Raw genomic sequence first — 19833 nt, 5'->3', positions numbered from 1 at the left:
GGCCCTCTCTCTCTCCCTTTCTGTGCCGAGGTCCCTGAATGTGGAGTTTTTAATTACTCTCTCCTGGCTTTGTGCATAACCAATGAAAGATTGAAGGGCACCGCGATCTGAAAGGCACTGTTAGAGTATGAGTTTTTCTAATGCCAGCACTTTGGGAGAGGAATACTAATACACAAACTGTGACTTTTTGTGCTTTTGTGCGCATCTGCAGTTAAATAGCGCGTGGGTGCGCTCATCTACCCACAGCCGCGTGTGTGTGTTTGCGAGTGCAGCCCCCCTAGACAGACTGTCTGTTTGTTGTTTTGCATGTGAATCAGGGCAGGGGAGGAGAGGCATTATTAGATTGGGTGTGCGGAGTGGTGGGGCAGGGTAAGATGAAGACTGGAGGAGCAGGTAGGTTCATTGCATTGATTGGATTTCTTTAAGACCAGTTTGAGGGTGCAACACCTCAAGGTGCCCCCCAACAACTCTGTTTAGACAGCAAAATGAATATAGGGTGGTATGAAAAAATCAATAGAGGATATCATAAACAAATGATTAGACTACACAAACTATTTTGGATGCAGTGTGTCTGTGCATTCAACCTTTAGAAGTCCTTCAAAGTAAATAAAAGTAAAGTGTATGCAGCTGGAGGATATTTCACACAAAGTGAATTGAACAAGCCAAACTCTCGGAAATGAACAATTTTCTTTACACCTGGATGGAAAAGTATAATTAATATGATTGCATTTAAAAAAATTTAGACGAGTTGATGGAGCAAGATTAGTTCAGCATTATTCCGAGTGTCTGCGCGGTGTTAATTAGTGTCAGGTGACTGACGGTAATTTAGCCCGTCGAGGTCACAAAATGCTCATCATGTTTCTGCTTTTCTTATGGACACCCACCCTAATTGCTTTCATGAATATGTCATCACTTTTCCCTCCCTCCTCTCCCCACTCACTCCTAAGCTGCAGCCAGCACGGGTCTTCTGTGTGCCCATAAAAAAAAAAAAAAAGTTATTTATTTCCCCGAGCCGAGTAGGGTCGAATTGTACATACGACCACGGGTTATAAGACATTAATATACATGGCAGAAAGCGATGGGGGCGTAGTAGGAATTTTTCCTCCCGTCAGCACTGCGTAGGTAGCGCTTGCACAGGGCTCCCTAATATGTGTGAATTCATTTCCCCGAACACAGGAGGAAAAACTTCAAAGCCAGGGACGAGAACTTGGCCGAGTGGATTTGAAAGGGATGAGTCTCTAATCTGGTTAAACTTTGCTTGCTCTGTATATTTTCTCACTGCCTCTTCACCCATCCTTTCTTTAACACCCCTCCTACCTTGTTTTTTTTTTTTCTTGTTTTTTTCTGCAGTGAATCTACCTCGTGAAGCTGCTTTGATTTAAAAGTGAAAGAAATGATGACTTAATGTTTCGGCGAGAACAGCAGCATAAACCAATCTCGGGACTTGCGTTTGCTTGTTTGGGGATTATATTTCTCTGAGCCTGTCATCTCCCCGCTCAAAATTCCCCCCTACCTTCCTACTCTTTTCCGGCCCTAACCCTCGCACACCATCGCTGATATAAACGGGAGGATGTGTTCCATGTGTCGCAGCATCTTTACGCGTGACATTTCCTCTGTGGTGTGTGTCATCATTTCAGGGTCTTAGCGAGCCTTTGGGCGCACTCTTCTCTTGCATCAACCCCATGTGACAGCACCTGAAATATGCATACGTTTCTGGAGGCTGCAGGGTGCCATTTGAGGGTTATTTGGAATGCTAGTGATGGCAGGCCAGAGTGCTGCAGACCTATTCTCTGAATATTTGATGGTCTTAATGAGCAGGAAAAATACAGGACTAAGCACTTTGTTGGTTCGCTCAACTCCCGGCGTGTGAGGAATAATGGACGGCAGGAAAGGATGAAATATTGAAAACTCTACAGCAAGAGGAAGAAGGTTCCTTCGTTGCGCTGTTGCCTAAGGTCAATGAAAAAGTTACAAGGAAAGGTCACGTTATCTTAGAGGGAAATGAAAGACCGTGGACTGTCGCTGCATTAAAGAGTGCACCATATCAGAGCTGTATTGAGTTGATCTATTTGCATACTGATAGTCGATCAAAAACCTTACCTTTTGATGGATGTCTGAAGGGTCAATGACTGATAAATGGCAGGTGCTGAAGTGGGCGAATGGATGGATGGACAGACGGATGGGTGGTGTGTGGATGAAGGATCGGGGCCCCTGGCTATCACTCAGCTCAAGTTTAAAGTTCTTGAAGTTTCTGGGGGAGTGTGGGGCTTTCACACTTTCCCCCGCTACTGTACCTGTAATAACTCTGCGCCCCTGGTGCCCTTGCAATAAAATGATGATAAATGACAGGGAAGGGAGATGAAACCTGGACTGTTTGTGTTTGGTGGGGTCTGTGTGTGTGTTTTATAGCACGGGCGGTATGTGTGAAAGATACCTCAGCAGTGATGCAGGCATTGCGTAGCTTTAACTCAGTTCATTTAGTATACCGATTAATTCACTGACGTGTCGTTGCTCCCGTGACATTTCCACAGAGTCACACACTAAAAGAAGTGAAGGAGCTGGGGGTAGTAAACTCAACAAATTCCATTTATCAGCGCATTCTTAAAGCTGTAATCACAGCTTATTAGTTAAAACACTGAATTGTCACCTTTGGAGTGGAAGGGGAAAGAGAAAAGCGTGACAGACAAATGAATGAATATTAATCTTGCCTCCGAGGGATGGCTTTTTGTGCAGCAATAAATATTCACAGCAGGACATAGCACGGTTCGACTTTGGATGTTCTCTTTAATTGAAGGTGCGGATTGAGCGGACAGGTTTGCCGCGGGTTGACTCTTGTCAGCCATCCCTTCCGCTCGGCTGTGAAAAAGCTGTCGCGGCAGATATGGATTAGCGTCAGAGCATCGCAGGGCAGGTAGAACATGTCTCTGGTGGCACTGCCAGAGCTGCCCCCTGACTACTAACAACCTCTGTTGTGTCGTCGGAGCGTCGCTAGGCGAATGCTTTGCAATGGCTGTTTTGTTCCGGTGCCAATCCTAATGCCCAGGCTTCCTGGCAGATCAGAGGTTTTTGGAGGTGGAGGGGTGTGTTTGGTGGTGGTGGTAGTGAGGGAGGGGTTGGAGAAGAGAGAAAATAGATGGAGAGAGGTTGTCAAAACAGCTCCTTATCCCCTCCTCAGTTGCTTCCTCTCTGTCTCTTCTTCTACTCCACCCATGCTGCCAAAAGTCGGAAAGGAGATCAAAGCAGGCCGACATGAAAGGCATCCCTGAGATTCTGTTTTTTTCGGTGCCCTGTCTCTTTGCTCTCTCCGTTACAGATATGGAAATGCTGAATCTTGAGCACAGCCCGTACCTAGGCTGCAGAGAATGCCCGGCCTCATTCGGCGTTCCCTTTCCCTCTGCTTCTTCTCCCGTCCTCCTCCTCGTCTCACCCCTTCATCATCGTCTGCCTCCATCCGCTGCTCTTGCCTCTCTCTCAAGCAGCCCTCCGGCTTCCAGGTAGATAGCGGTTGATTGGCAGCTGCTGTGACAGTCAGTGGAACTGTCTGAGAGTGGATGAGTGTCAGCCTTGCTCCAGGGGCTTAAGGCAGCAGCAGTGTTGTAGCTCCCTGCTGGAGAGAGAGAGAGGCCCATGAAATAAGACTCAGTCTGTTCCTCTCTTCTCCTCGCTTCTCTCAATTGAAGCAGGTAGGAGCTAAATAGGTTTTTCAAATCGCTCCAGAGTTTATCCTGTGACTGGAAACTGGAACGTATCTTCAGCTCACATCCTGTCATGTGCTTACCTTCTCTCATTCCTCTTTTCCTACCGTTGGTTTTGATATAAGTGTGCGTTTTATTGTTGGATGCAGCATCTTGTTATTCATGGGCTCTTAGAAATTATCCTCCGCTGCCTCCCTTTCTCTGTCCCTCCACTCTGAATCCTCATTCTCAGCTGTAACGCCACTTGACAATTAGCCATGCCGTTCCCGTTTGTGAATCGCTAAAAAACTTTTCCTCCTTTTGAAAAAAACTTTTGAATACAACTCTTTGCCCGCTGCACAGCAGCCACAGGGGGAAAGTGTGAGACTAAAAAAAAATTAACGTGAAATCGTCTCAGTTCTAAAGTGGCTGTGACCAATTCCCAGACGGAGGAAAAGCATTTGTGTGATGGCTTTCACTGCGTTGCAGCTTGAGCTCAGTCCCGTCAACAGCAAGAATTGCGTCAGTTCTCCCCCTGGCTAAGAGTGCCCCCATCTCTGAAGCACAAACAGAGGACAGGATGACGATGGAAAAAAGCTCAGAGAGAGGAGAGGAAAGGAGGGGGCTTTATGGGGCACTTCTCAAAATCTGGCAGCCCATACCTCATCCAAAAATACTCTGCAGATGTGTGTTGATGATAAGTGTGTGAGTCAAACAGCGAGATTAATGTCCTTTCCAGTTCTTTCTTCCAGCCTTGTTTGTGGTGTTTTGGTCACAACTGGCTACGGGCAATGCTGGCAACTCCGGAAATGAAAATTTGGAGTGTCATAACTGGACCTGGTAGATAAGCACACTTTTGAATTCAGAAACCGTGAAATGTTTTATTTTGGTTGTGAAATGATTATTTTGAGTATATAGTTTTGGTTAATGAGTTACGCTCACGGTTGACTGACACTAATATGATATGCATCAGTGCCAAGACTTGATGTAAAATTGTGAAATGATGGGAGCATGCGCCCCTATCTTTCTGATAAGGCTTCAAAATAGTTTTCAAAGCTGTTTGAAATTAGACCCTAACACGCAATTTTCTTGAAAGCTTTCATCGGGGATTAATTGAACCTAAATGTCATGGCAAGTTTAGGTGAACAGATCAGACAGACAGAGCCCAAGAAGCAAAAGACCCACACATACAAAAAACATGTCCACTGCCTGGAAACTGGAAATCAGCTTTCTGATGGGAACTTTACATGTCTCTTTGGGTTTAGAGGACAAACAAGCACTTTCAAGAGCCCATAAATATTGAATGCAGGATAAATGCAGGCCCATTTGATTATGAAACGGAGGGTGTGTGGATGAGTTTAGCTGGATATGTCAGATACCCACAGAGTGGTCTGGAGTGTCTGCTGAAAGGATGCAAGGCATAGCAAAGTGGACCTAATTAGAGGGATTTGGAATGTATTTAAAAATGAATCACGCCTCGTCGAGACACCAGCAACAGTATTCACCACTTCTCTAAATGGGCAGCTGGCAGGCAGGGGGCTTGTCGGGCTGCTAAATACTCCCAGCAACATATGAATGGGAGGCCTGATTACTTTGTCACTAATGATTCATTGGCTTGTACATGCTCCGGGGCAGTGTAAACACCTCTTGGGACAGCCCTTCACTCTAGCCCACGTTCACAGCCGCCTCGCCACCATCACATAGCTGTTGCTTTCATCGTTATGCTGACAAAACTTTTAACGAAGCATCATCAATTTCGTCTTTCCAGCACAGTTTTCTTCTTCATTTTCTGAATTCAGTAACATCTTGGAAAGAGATGAGACATCAAAGTATAAGTTATAAAATAGGGGTAGATTAGTTATTAGTTGCCTCAAGGAAACAGCATCAGTTTTAACACTCAGATTGCCCATTAACTGTTTGCCCTTAAACACAAAAGCAAAGTATCTGTTCAAGGCTTAACACATGCGAATTTTACACATTTACAAATAAGCAAACCTTCGGCAAATCACCTCTTCAAACTGACTGATTGCTAATATTAAGGCCTTCTTATTTTCTAGTACCAGATCTCTCTCCTCTGTGATTGCCTCTCTGGTGTGCTGAGCAAATTTGCGATAAACCCCTCACAACCTGAGGAATGTAATTTCGAGATCGGAATGGAGCGTGATTAGAGTGAAACGGGTGACGCCTTCAGTGATAGAGTATGTCTCGAAGACGGCACCGTGATGCAAGGAAACATCTCGGGGAGAAAAAAAATAAATAAAAAAATGCAGTCTGCTATAATTGTGCAAAGCCAGCGTGAGAGATGTCGCCGTGAATTACGCCAACACTAAACCACATGGGCATACTCACAGAAAAGGCATAAATCCAGACGCAGATACACAAACGCGTACACACATAAGCGTCGCCTTCTGCATATGAATTGAATCAGAAAGAGGAGCAGGGGCTTCTAAACTTGTTTATATGCAGATTTCCCTGCGTCGGGGTGATGAAAAACAGCAAATACATGGAAAAACACTTGTGCTATTTTTACCTTCAGACAAATCGGATGCGGGAGACACGGAAAGCTGTTTGCTCCCAACGGCGACTAATGCTTTCTTTGTTGGCTGCTCTCTCTACATCCGTGGCCCTCCATTACATAGATTTGCAGGAAGCACAAAGACATGAAAAGGAACTCATCTCAAGTCTTTTATGTACATACTGTTGTTCTGTACAGCATGGTGTGTATCAGGCCGCAGCTGTATGATTGCTCTGTATGGATGGAATAAGAGGTTAATCTTCTCGTGAGAGGTTTAGTAAGAGGTTATGCGGGAAAATAAAACAAACACTGCTCCGCTGCCTCCACTTCACCACCACCACCACAGGTTGTATGCATTCAGTGCTCTCTCTCTCTCTCTCTCTCTCTCTCTCTCTCTCTCTCTCTCTCTCTCTCTCTCTCTCTCTCTCTCTCTCTCTCCATGACTGCAGGAGCCTAAAAATAAGCCTCAACTCGTATGTAGTCAATCATCATTGGTTGATCCCATTTTCTTTATCCCGGTGAAAGAGGAAACAGAGTCTAGTGTTTCTCTCACACCGTAATCTTGGCTGCTGTCCCTCTCTCTCTTGTTAGGTGGGCATATTGGCCGTAGTGATGAGCAGTGTGTGGTAGACTCTGATGATTACGGGATGCTGGGGGGGGTTCTCCCTATCTGGCCTGGGGAACGTGGCAATGTATCACCTTTGTGGGAATGGAGCAGCTGCTCGCGGTGGGAGCCAAACCTGGCAACCCAAAACACCCTGCGCTACATGCAGATGTTGCAAGATTAGACTGTTAGAGAGACAGAGACAGAATGAGCGTGTTGTAGAAAGACCAGCAACACGATTAAGTGATATGTGCTGCGGTAGATAACCTAAATGCAAAATTACAAAGCATACAAACAGTATGTGTGAGTGTATAGACACTTACAGTACATATCTGCACTACAAACCCATATTTACCAGATACTAGCAACATTGCATATCTCCTCACCCCCCAAAGCTTACACTAATACACAATGACATGTTTTTCTCTCCCTCTCAAGCTGGTAGCAGTGTATGAAGAGCAGGATCCTCACAATGGAGGCGACGGAACCAGTGCCAGCTCAGGTACACAGAGTCCAGAACCCTTCACCAGTGACACGAGTTCGGCATCGGCCTTCCAGCCCTACCAGACCAACAGTGAGATCGAGGTCACGCCAACCGCTCTGCTGTCCAGTGAGTGCCATATTAACATTATCATCAGTAGCAACGTTATTACATCAACACAAATAGTTCACCACCGTGACTTCTTGTTCTATCAATAAATGATTATGGCGAGCAAATATATAAACAGTGGAAAAGTGGAAGATTAGCATCAGCATGGTTAGCACCTCAAAGCCCACGATGTGCTTTTTTAAGAATGAGCAGATACTCCATGACACCAGCAGAAGTTCAAAATTCAAGGCTTTAAAGGTCAGGCACATGAAAGCTGACATCGGAAAATAACAGGAAGCTTAGCACAATGAAATTAAACTGAAGGCAAAGTGCATTCTGCACATATAAAATGTTCTTTTTGTGTGTTAAAATGGTATGAAGACCAACTTGTACCTGTACAGTGGGAACCTGGCTGAAACAACACCAAAATGCATCAAAGTAAACTTTTTCTCCTGTGGCCATTGGCTGTTTTACTTGATATGCGCTAGGTGTGTTGTGCGGAGTCGAGTGTCCGTCAAGACTGTACAGTGTGTCCAGGGAATGGCAGCGTACTGACTTAGGCAGACAGGAAGAAACTGAGACAACGGAAGGAATTGAGACACAGCTGGATACTCAGACATGCATGAGCAGGAGCACACATGCCAGAGCAAGATGGACATGCACACACTCACAGATGGCACACACAACCAAACGCCAGTGACTCAGATGTTGCTCATGTCCACATGTTCATGTCCCATGAAGTGGAGCCAGCGAGCTGATGCAGAGCTGTCCTAAACTTTAAAGGACATCTAAGACATTTAAACCACACACTCACATGAATGAACTATAGACTTTTCTCCCCATGCCCTGACATAAAAGCGCCTCCCTCAACCTCACTGTGGAGACTCTTTGAATGGCAATCTGAAAGTCAACCAGTAGCTCAGTGTGAGAGGCAGGTTGGTTTGAAGCTATCTGACTTGCTGTCGACTCGCTTCAAACAAACCTTCATTTGAAACATTGACCAGGTTTGAGAAATGTTGGCATCTTTCATTGCTCACACAAGTGTGGCCCTCACCCCTGCAGGGGGCCTCTGAGAGTGTGTTAGCAAGGCAGGTTCACCTTTTTAAGGGCTGTCTCAAACCAGTCTGTTTGCTGTGACAGTGGATGATAAAATCTTCAAACGGCAGGTGAAAGTCATGGTAATTAGTAGGGCTACTCAATGAATCAAAACTGTTTCAAAATTGTAACATGGCATTAGGAGTGCAATATCCAAATCACACAAGCTGCAGTTTTTTGATAAAGGTAGCATGTATATGTGTGTAACAAATCAGGAATTATACTACATCATAACAATATTAAAATAAAGTACTGCAGTGAGGTAGAGACACCTAGGCCTACAAATCGTGTTCTCCAGAAAACATGTTTGTTTGGTGCCGACCCCAACAAATGTCACATCATCATGATTTTAATTGTCTTTTGAATTGTAATAACATAATAACTGCCAAAATAATTGCAATATGATGTTTGTTTTGTATTGCTTTTTTTATATCAGCTGGAGAAGATGGCACCATCTATTATATGGGCAATCGTTGTTGTGAGTTGTTGTGCATTTACTGAAACAACATTAGCTATATTCACTTAGCAGGTGAACAAGCAAGGCTTTTATCAGTGTCCATGGTGATGGATGTGTGTTCATGGTGGAGGGTGGCGAGCTCACTTACGGATACCGTCCTGTTTCCCTCCACAGCCAAGAATGTGTCTTCTGCACTAATTTTCATTGTTAATTAATCTGGCAATTATTTTCTCAATTTTCTCTCTGGTTTGGTTAAAATAAATCCTCAGTTCACTGAGAAAGACATTATTAAATACTCACCTCATAAGGTCTCACCGGCTGCTGATGTCGGACTCTCTGGCGCATCTCTCCTGCTGCAAGCCTCCCCTGTCCCCACCTGCCATGTCTTGTAGTCCCTGAACTCACAGTCTTGGTCAGAGCTGCTGTATCGCCTCTGTACTGGACCCCCTGTTGTCAAACTGACCTAAGTCAGTCTTGGAGGTTGTCCAGCCATGTTCATACTCAGACTGCCAAATCCAGTTGTGCTTGTAGTGACTCCCCTTGTGATCTGAGGTCCTGGTCCAGACCAACTCTAGGGCCACTGGCTGTACAGCTAACTGAGCCCTGTGCTAATTAGCTAACAGTAGCTTCGTACAGCCAAGGATAGCTAGCAAACAGCAGCAGCTGTCTGTTACTCTGGTGATATGCTGCCCCCCGTGTTTTTGGAGCGTCCTCAAAATCTGGCCATATTCTACAAATGTCACCTTTAAGGAGCTAGAATCAGAAAATGTTGACTTCTCCTCTTAAAACATTGCTCAAACCGATTAATCATTTATCTAAATAGCTCATAATTAAAAAATGTATATAATAATTAACAACTAATCAATTAATTGTAACTGTACTCCGCACAGAGGTTCATAATGAAGGCACTGAGTGGGGATCATTTGAATGAAATTGATCCAATTTCCAGTTGTGTAGCTGATCCTGACTTCTAATCTGATTCACGCAAATACCAGTAAGGATTAAAGTAATGAATTAAAAATGAAAGAATTGTTTGAACTCTAGCTCATATTCAGCCTTGAATTGTTTCACAGTGGCCTTGTCCCACCCACAAACACACACACACACAATTCTGAGCCTGTCCCCTGCATGCTCTGTAAATTGTACGCTTTGTATTCAAGGAATACAATGACAAGATTGCAGCAAAACAGAAGAACTGATTGCTTCCTACACACTGAATCTTTCATAACATATATATAGCTGTTTTTCAGAGATAATGACAGTGAAGGAGATAGGTAGGAAAGAGAGACCGGGGGCTGGACCTATGACAATGATATGCTTTGTTATGTGCTAGTTTATATAAGTGTGGTATTACCAACAACATAAAAGTGAGATTGCATTGTTTTTTTTTCCCTTGGAGACTATGTTTAATGCACACAGACTTTTGCCCACTTACAAGTTCAATTTCCACTTCAAAAGTACTTCAAAAGTTGTATACGTGTGTAGTGAAGTAGAGTTTAAAGAGGTGGCGAGACAGCCGGACGGACCGACAGACAGACAGACTGACTGGCAACACGTACACACGGTCAGGCGGATGAACAAGACAGACAGGCGATAGTCCCTCTAGAGATGCAGATGAGCAAATTACTGGCAGCAATATTGCATATCAGACATCAAAGTGTTGCAGCGGCGCCCTTGGCAGCTGTGCTCTGAGGCAGAGAATTATGGCTATTTAAAATCATCATCTTTTAGAGCCATATTGATTGTTTTTTCCCCTCCTACAACTCCCAAAGTCCCAAACTCTCCCTCTCGCTTTTCTTTCTGTCCTCCGCCGTTCCTTCGCCTCCGTCTTGGGAGCCCATTTTAGATTTTCATGCTAACATGTGCCGTGCAGGTCAAACTGCTAATAATTGGATTGGAGATGAGATGTAAATTACAATAATGAATGTAATTTTCCCGTAATTATACGGACGCTGGAGCTGCCGCTGTCTCAACTCACCACTAAATTCAAGTCTTTCAGAAGTAAGAGGAAATGTCTGAAACTTTAAATTAACACTGGATCTTGATGACGCTTGTACCTTCAAAATTGGATGTTCTCGTTTTCTCAAAGAACAGGGGTCCCTCTATTTGACCCAGAGTTGACTTGCATAAAATAAATGGTGCAACAAGTCCTTGTGTTTTACTGCCTCTTTAAGGCTAAAATATGAGAGGTCAGTTGTGCCATGTGAAGTCCAATAATGATAGCTTTTACTGTATTTCTTCCACCTGTGGATAAAAAGAAAACTAAAGAGTAACTGAAGGAGAAGACTCCACATTTTTATGTGGTTATTTAACAAAATGTTGATTGGCCAGAGCACAGTACACAGTGCACAGATCGCTGAGGTCACAAGGATACGACCAGTGTTCAGAGGCTATTGGAGTTGTTGGACAGTGGCTAAGGGTCAAGTTGTGCTCGGACAAAACTAGCTTGTACTTCTTGTCTCATCATGTCGGAAATAAGAAAAACAAGTACAAACGGCCACACTGGAAGGTATAGCTTAAATGGGGATAGTGGTGCTCCCAAAGAATTAAAAGGGAGAGCTCGAGAGATAAGCTCAAACCCTGGCTCCTTTTGATCCCCGCACACCTGACCAATTGCTGCCTTGTGAAGTGGGTGTAAGTGTGGGATTTCGGCATTTTCTTTTTTTTTTTTAAATTACAGAAATATATAATATACAGGCCTCCTAATCCGATCTTGAAAAGGTCTGGGATGAGGGGTTTTTCAAAGCTATTCAACCATCCAACAAGCAGTTTTGACAGGCTATATTGGCAGCTCAAGCCAATACCCTTTGTGGCTAAAGCATCATTTTTATCTACAGCATTGAAGCAAGGCTGTTAAGATGTTAGCGATACCATACATTTACGGCCCAAAGTACAGTCCCAAGAATCATTGTGAATTACATCACAACACACACTTAAATGTGTGAAAGGATCACAGAAAATCCTGTTTTGGGCATCACCTCTAACATCGAGGGTGTCTTCCTTCAACTTATTTTATAGATTGCTACTGTGGGATTTTTATTCTTCTTTTTTAGCGGCTCAATAACAATTGCGCGATCCACAATCAGGACATGGCAGCTGCTTAAGTGCTATTGACAGAGGTTAAAAGAAGACTGACATTGATGTGGGGTGGCTTTAAAACACTAACAGAAAATCACAGTGATTGTAATGATACTTTCATGATTGACCCCCTGCCAATGTCCAGATAAAACTAAACTATCAACAGATAACTTGTCATTTTGCCATTTATACTGTGACCATTTTCACAAATTTCAACCCCCGCCAAGACAAACTGGCTTCCTGGCGCTTCTAACTCTATACAAGACCAATGTGGGAACAATTTGTCACTACCTTCACTGACTTGGTCTTGGAATCTCTGCTCCCTTGGTCCTTGAAGCTTTGCAGTGACAGGGTTGCTGGGAGGCCATTAGAGAGATTGCCTGTGGGGTTGGGGAGTGTGGACACCTTCGGAGAGGAAGGCCTTCATTTAATCAATCTGGCTTAGTGGTCTGCCACTGAGGAGGCTCCCTGCCACCAGCCAAGGCCATATAAAAGTCACTAGGGAAAAGAAGATGCACAGTCACACTGACAACACACAACATAAGTGTACATAGTGAATTAACTCTTCTGAAAGACAAAATTGCTCAATTAAGACATTAGCTCTCACAGGCACTGAATGAAATGTATGAAGTATTCTTTCAGCCTGTTTTTTTTTTTTTTTTTTTTTTTTTTAAGATCTCCAGCTGAGATTTCAGGATTTAAGAAGTGGTCTGCCACCCCATTGTGGGCTCTCCCAGTGGGGTTGGGTGACTTCCAAGGCAGTGATTGCCAATTATAGATAAACTACCAGGTTTAGGTTTGGGACCACGTGCAGCTAGATAGCAGACACAGATACTTATCATTCTCATCTGCCCTGCCTCTCTCTAACTCTCTCTGGTCCAGAACTACCTCTTCAATCTCTCACTTCAGCAGTAAGCAGGCGATGCAGTACAATCTAGGGGCTTAGATATCAGAAGAATCACAGAGTTGATAATGGTGACAGTGTGGATCTGCTGATTGGTCTTGTCTGATGGTTAACCCATCTCACACTGACTCTGTCTGCCTCCTTCCTCCTTCTTCCTTTTAGTTTCTATAAAGTTCTTACAATGTTGTCAAGCCTATTTATTTTAACCAATTACAGCCGGGTGCAGATTGATGATATGTTAAGCAGTTTATATACCTACTATGCAGTGGAAACACAGCATAACTGGAGTGAGGTTTTCCGAGTACCGCTCACTTTGTTTTATCTCGTTAAAACATTAATTCTGAGCTAATTATGAATTAAAAATAATAAGGTCTCAAGCTGAATTTTGGAAAAAATCTGTGAGGCTCTGTGCCAACAGCGGTTCCTGGTAGGCAACAAGACAGGGTCAGAAAATGAAATAATAAGGTGGGACCTAAAGTGAACCTTTTATGGCCCTTAGAGGCCAGCTGGTAATTCAGCTTTGGGTCCACAGATTTTTGGCTGATGGGCTACAAAAACAAAATAGCAGAGTAGGATGAATGTGAGAAATGCCATCCATTCCTCATTGAGAATTATCATTACAGGCAGTGGAATTGCTCAAACACAGGCTACGGTCTGTCAGCTGGTGATCTTAAAGTTTATCTGTGTTTCTTTTTCTCTCCCTCTCTAACATATTTGGCTTCAGGGAGAGGTGAGCACATTCTGCTTTTTTTTAGGACTCTGTATCTCTGTCCTCCTTTTGCAGTGTCATGGCACTCTCCGGCATAATGCCATGCTTATTTTCTCAGGTAATACCTGATAGGACCTGAAGGTTTATTTAACTTTAAAAAGGTACATGTTTGATTTTCACCCATGCATCCCCCTGTGTTATACATGCTGTGTATGCAGAGCACTGTTGTTCCAGTGTATCTATCAGGGTGAATGTATAGTGTTGATCATGACGTGTTGCCACAGTAGGCATATACAAGAGCAGATGGTGGATGTGTTTATTTCATGATAGCCTTTCGAAGACCTACTCAGCCCATCTTCAACAACAATCCACAACCACTCCGACTGTGCATCACACCTCTCAAAGTAGCGTCTGAGTTGAGTACACACTCAGCATTGAGGACGTCGGGGTAGCGAGCTCATCATTAGCACGCTGAAATCACTTTTTAAGCCCACCAGCCCTCGTGAGACTGTGAACTGCCTTCCTCTACCTGAGTTAGTGGAGAGGCTATTAGTTATGTCAACTCTAAATCATACTCACGCTCATAGAAGGGGAGAGAGGGAGGGCCCAGAGTGGGTGTTTAAACTGCTGAGGAGTGGGCGTTCACAGTTGCTTGGAATATTACTAATAAAAACGCTCATACTGTTATAATACCATCCCAGGGCTGCTTACAGCTAATTATTGCAACGGCCGGCACTGTTAAATGGCGAAGACAGTGTTTTGGTAATGAAGTGTGAAGCGCTCGGAGTAGTAAAAGTCTTCACTCAGCACTGCTGGGAATGTGCTACCAGTTCTGTTCCTATTATTACTTCTGCCAGGATCCCAATAAAGCCATAGCCAGACAGTTGAATCATGTGGAGTTGTGTGTGCGTGTGTGTGTGTGTGTGTGAGAGAGAGAGAGAGAGAGAGAGGGAGTTTGTTGACTGCTTTATTGCTTCCTGAGCCGGGCTGGGATCAGTCCTGCAGGTCACTTGTGTCACACTTAAAGCAACGGAGGAGCACTGAGGTCTTGATTGGGAAACAAAGTCATTAACACTTTCTGACATGCAGAAATAGACTCAAATGGTGGCCGGCCGTAACCCTGTGACAGGGAGCATGGGAACAGAGCCAGAGTTTGTTTGCACTGACTCTGGTGTCGTCTCAGAACCAAAGACACTTAGCAGAAAAGACATTTAGAAGAATAATGCGTCTGCCTGTCAGTATCTGACATACGGCATCTCCGTCCTCTTCAGCTTTCTCAGACAACTCTTAATGTACCGTTTGTTGATTCACTACGTTAATGCTTAAATATTTATGTAGTGTTGCGATAAATTCTAGTCACAGTGGCACTGCATTGAGTGATTGTCCTGGGGCTGAGACTTTGCAGAGACAGGAAGTGTTAGCAGGAAATTTGATTGCAGTCTTGACAGAGTCATCTGACCTTTCCTTGTCTTGCTTTTTCACAGAGACTAGGGACGAGCACTGAATATCTTTCTCTCAGTCAGTTGCCATGAGGACTATAAATATAATCTTTATTTTGCCAGGACACAAACAGAGCCTTAAATTAATTTGATAAACTAAATGAGAGCTTGAGGTCTTCAATAGTCCTCCCTTCTGTCATTAATGAACAAATTGATTTACGCTCTCTGCCTGTCTCTGTCTGTAAACTCAAAATCATTACACTGATCTTATATTTCTCTTCCCTTTTCACTTGCCCAAATTATTTTGCTTGTAAATAGTAATTGTTTTTCTATTCATTTAATTCACTGGATATCAGTACTCCCACTTATATGTGTGGTGAACTTACAAAACATGTCTTTAGGAAAACCAAAATGGGGAATAGTCAAACAAAAAGTGCAATTATAAGAGTTTTGGCTATCTAAAAACACATCAATGAAACAATTACATGGATTATATCTCAGGGTAAAACGCATAATTACAGATGTTTTCCTGTCGATTCAAGTTTAGAATGTTTTTCGTAAGTGATTTAACTATAAATGTACAGCGATGATAAACTCAAACTGGGTCTTTTTGTTCCCCCTCACTGAGAACCCGTGTGGTGCATTTACATTGTGTGTGACAGGTCAAAAGCAGGTCGGACTAGCCAAGGGCGATGCCTCCTGGTCTCAGCATGTTAAGTCCACAAAGGCCCACGGGTGTTTAGCATCCCTTTGTCTCCAGGCTCTTCATCCCAGTGGACTCTGCAAACAACCTCACGACTCCTCCGCCCACTTCATTAGCCCTCTGCGTAAGAGGCCCCCGCCCTCTCTCGCTCCTACACCGATCCGTTTCATTGTCTTCCACAGGGAGGTCACCTGTGAACTTTGTCTGCTTCAAAGCACACATGAGGGAGGCACTCAGAGGCATGTGCGGGCACATGTAGGCAGCCACAAACACGCATATGTTCACACACAAAAACTGCAGGCGGACACGTATTTAGTCACGCATGCTAATGCTTACAGGCAGACGACAGGGGAGCATTGTTGTGTGCCTGCATACAGACAGTCTGGGCTAATTGTTTTCATTATTAAAGGTGTGCCTGTTCACGGATGAGCACATGCGCAATTAACACACTGCTCGTGCGGTCATAAAATACAGCTCATATCCTAAGAAAATATAATTTTGTTGGTTTGTAGGTAGAGATGTATCCGCAACAAATCATTTGCCAAATATCAAGAATTTTGGACAGTAATTAAAAAAGTTGATTTACACTGGTATCATTTTAAAATATCTCACTGCTGGGGTGTGCTAGTTAAAAAAAAAACAAAAAAACATTTGTATTATTTCTGCTGCGCATTGAAACACTCAGAAATACTCACCAAGCGACACACAAAGCAGTAAAAAAAAAAACATGGCATTAGGAAGTAAGGCAACACAATTAATATTTGTGAAGTGTTCATGAATAATGATGTAACTGGTGCTAGCTTGCTCGTGAGAGAGAAAGAGAGATGCATCATCTTGGCCACAGCTACAGAAAGTCTGCCTTCCTCTACATCCCCTCCTCCTGTTTTTCATCAGATCCACCAAGATACAATCCACCCCAAAGCACTCTGGAAATCCCAGAACACTCCCCTACCACATTCCCATCTTCCCACAAACATGATCACTTTCAGAGTACTTACTTTGGCTCACAATCATAGCTTTGATCAAAGCAAAACAGTTTTGCCTGCTCTGCTTGATTTATTGTTTTTTTTTTTTCCCCTTTTCATGGAATGGTTTCTGCCAGCCATTTGAGCATTAAGGGCAAATTCATTTGACAATGTGCAGTGACTACCCTGCGGACTTCCTCCATGCTACCCATGCACACATTTAGAAACCACATGTTGGTGTATTGGACTGAAGTACTGCGTCTGGAATGTTTGGATAGGAGGAACAAGCTGCTCCCTATCTTTTGGCATAGATTTCAATTATACATTATTAATATGTGTTGAAACGTTTTCATTCGCCCTCAGGAAGCAGCAGAAACACATTGATGAAAAAGAGGAAACATTGCGAACTCCCCCCACTGCAGGAAAACTCCCTAATAACCAAATCTTGTGTGAGAAGTGGTTTGCAGTTTCATGCATTTTTGCATTTATGAGTTGCAGATGTTTATTTTTGACATCGCATCACATTTGTATTAACAGTAATAATCTTTATTGATCTCAGTAAGAGAAGCCTTCTATTTTCATGGACATGTCAGCTCCTGGTCAGCTACAGTAAAACACACTGGAGCTGGTTTGGGTTTTACTGTCTTATTCTAGCAGGGTAGATGCAGTTTTAAAAGAGGGGTTGAATTTTCTTCCAACTTTGAACTGCAAATTTGACTCATAGTGTCTCCCAATAGTGAGGCTTGGGAACAGCGTTTTAGGGCAGGGTGATGACATGATCAATGTTTCAGCAAACAACAACCTTGCTTGTCAAATGGTTCCTCATTTAGACAGTAGTTGCTTTGTTTTACCTTAAACCATGCTGACCGTCTTCTCCGTGCCTTGAAGCTGATATCAGAGCTGCCTTTGCCAGACAGTTCCAATTGTGTAGGAAATGAGATGAAGCTTTTTCTTCTTTTAGAAAGCTTTTAGTGAAAATAGGGTGTCCTGTCAGGAAATATTTGTGAAAAAAAAATATGAATAGGATTTAGTTACATTTTTAAATTAGTTAGGTTGGTAAATTTGTTATGAACTACGGGGCAGCTCTTTCCGTTCTGTTTACTTATTTTGTCTCTGTCTCCAAGTCTGTACACAACTAATCTGCAACACCAAATATATTTAGGACTAGACATAAAGCTGCAGTGATTGCATTTTCTATTAACATTGCGATCTGGCAAGATCGGTCTATAATGAATGGATCAGTAAACTGTTCACGAACAACTCTGAAATATTTGATCTTGCAATACAGTATATTCTTGTACAACTTCGGCATTAGTAACATTCGTATTGTTATGTTAAGGCAGAACTTTGTTTAAAGAGCAGGAGACATGATGTATCAATTAACACTTAATCAAATGTACAATCTTTTGCTGAGTTTACTCAAAGTGCTTTTCGGCTCGTCTTGGACCTTGTATTCCCACAATCCACAGTGTCTGACCAGTCAAACAAGAACTAAGCTTACTGTTAGTTTACATGTGATGGGATCACTGCTTACAACAGTTACACCAATTTACAAACCTGGCCTATGATAACTGAATATGTTGTGAAATAAAATAGTAAGCTAGCTTCCATCTCTACACGATGGAACAAGTCAGAGTGAGTCTTATGCATTCTTCAACTTTTGTAAATGGAAATATGTGTGTGTCCAGAGAACTGCAAACTCTGACCAAAAAAAAAAAAAGTTTTGCTTCATGCTTTTTCAGCCCAATGATCACGGTTTTAGTACTTCAAGCGCTGTGCAATTGCTGAAGTATTGCTTGCATATTTCATCATTCTATACCTCTTACTGTGGGGTCATGTTGTGCCTTTGCTGTAAGCAACTTTGGACCTTGGTTGAGACCTCGGACTGTCTCCGTCCACAAATGCAAGAAACTGTAGCCATGCTTGCACTGAAAGACCATCACCTTTTTCCTGTTGGGAGATGTGAAGCAATCTCTTTTTGGTGCCCTGACACGATCCAGTTGATTCTCTGTGAAATCCGACCTAGTGCCATATGATGTAAAAAGTAGTGTAGAGTGACTGCAGTAATGATTTATTGATGTTTAAGTGCCACGCATGTCAACTTCAACCTCTCAGTCACCCTGTGACTCTTTAAAAAAAATCCCATAAAAGCACAATTTCCTCCAACTATCCACGCGTTATTTTGGGAATCATTAACAGCAACTACCGACGAGACTGATGATGCTTTCTCTGTACACACTATGCCACCTTGTTGCCCAAATATACCAGTCATTGCTGTCAGTGGGTGATTTACATACCTACAGAGAAAAACGCTTGATGTTTCTACACCCCTGCTTCCCTCTCATCATCCCCAGCCTCAAATCTTTATGAAAACCTCATGTGCTTTTATAATACTGTGTGACAGATCAGAGTGATGCACATCCAAAACAGGGAGTATGAACATCACAATACCATCTGTTCCTCGGGATCCTGTAGTCACTTCTCAAACAGTCATAATAAAAGTTCCTCCCATTGTACTGAGCAGAGCTGACTCCTTTTTCTCTGTGTTTGCCTTCGTCGCTCTGCTCTGCATTAAAGAAAGAACGGCTCTCTGATACGCTTTGACTTGTTGCGTGTAAACCGCTCTGACCTCATACGTGCTGTTGTGTGCGCGCGCACGAGCAGAAATGGATTTATGTGTGGGTGAGCTTTTTTGAGATTAGCATATGTACTCAGTGTCGGCTCCCAGCGGGAAGCTTTTAACCAGAAATGTCTCCGTCCATTGAACAGCACGGGCCTCACACCAGCGCCCATATCACTCCTCTAGCAGCGCTCCTCTCATCTCGCACACCAAATAACTTTCTGTTTTTCCCAATAAATCATCAAAGGGTCCAGAAAAAAAAAAGTTAGCGAGTCTGGGAGAAGTTTGCATTTGTCATCTTTTCTGAAAAGAGCAGCCGAAGTGAGAATGTTTGTGTTCCGAGCAGAGGAAGACATTCTCGTGGCTGAAATGTTGGCAATATGGATTTTGTGTACGTGCTGTCTGGAAACTGCAGCGGAACGAACTCCATGCTTCAGATGCTGTCTGACCTGCCAGAAACTGAAATTCATTCACTCACTCA

The 19833-nt window shown here is 43.2% G+C and overlaps 1 protein-coding gene across 1 annotated transcript in view; it reads left to right on the top strand.

The window, feature by feature from the left end:
- The window catches only part of LOC115570419 (partitioning defective 3 homolog), a 350543-nt gene that overhangs the window by 106603 nt on the left and 224107 nt on the right, over window positions 1-19833 (top strand). The window contains exon 3 of the mRNA XM_030399018.1: window positions 7232-7403. Within this exon, the coding sequence (XP_030254878.1) occupies window positions 7232-7403 (172 nt within the window). The remainder of the gene's footprint in view (window positions 1-7231; window positions 7404-19833) is intronic.

Source organism: Sparus aurata, chromosome 19, assembly GCF_900880675.1.
Source record: "Sparus aurata chromosome 19, fSpaAur1.1, whole genome shotgun sequence".
In the NCBI taxonomy this organism is placed as follows: Eukaryota; Metazoa; Chordata; class Actinopteri; order Spariformes; family Sparidae; genus Sparus; species Sparus aurata.
The sequence above is the reverse complement of the archived record's forward strand: the minus strand, read 5'-3'. Positions and strand labels throughout refer to the sequence as shown.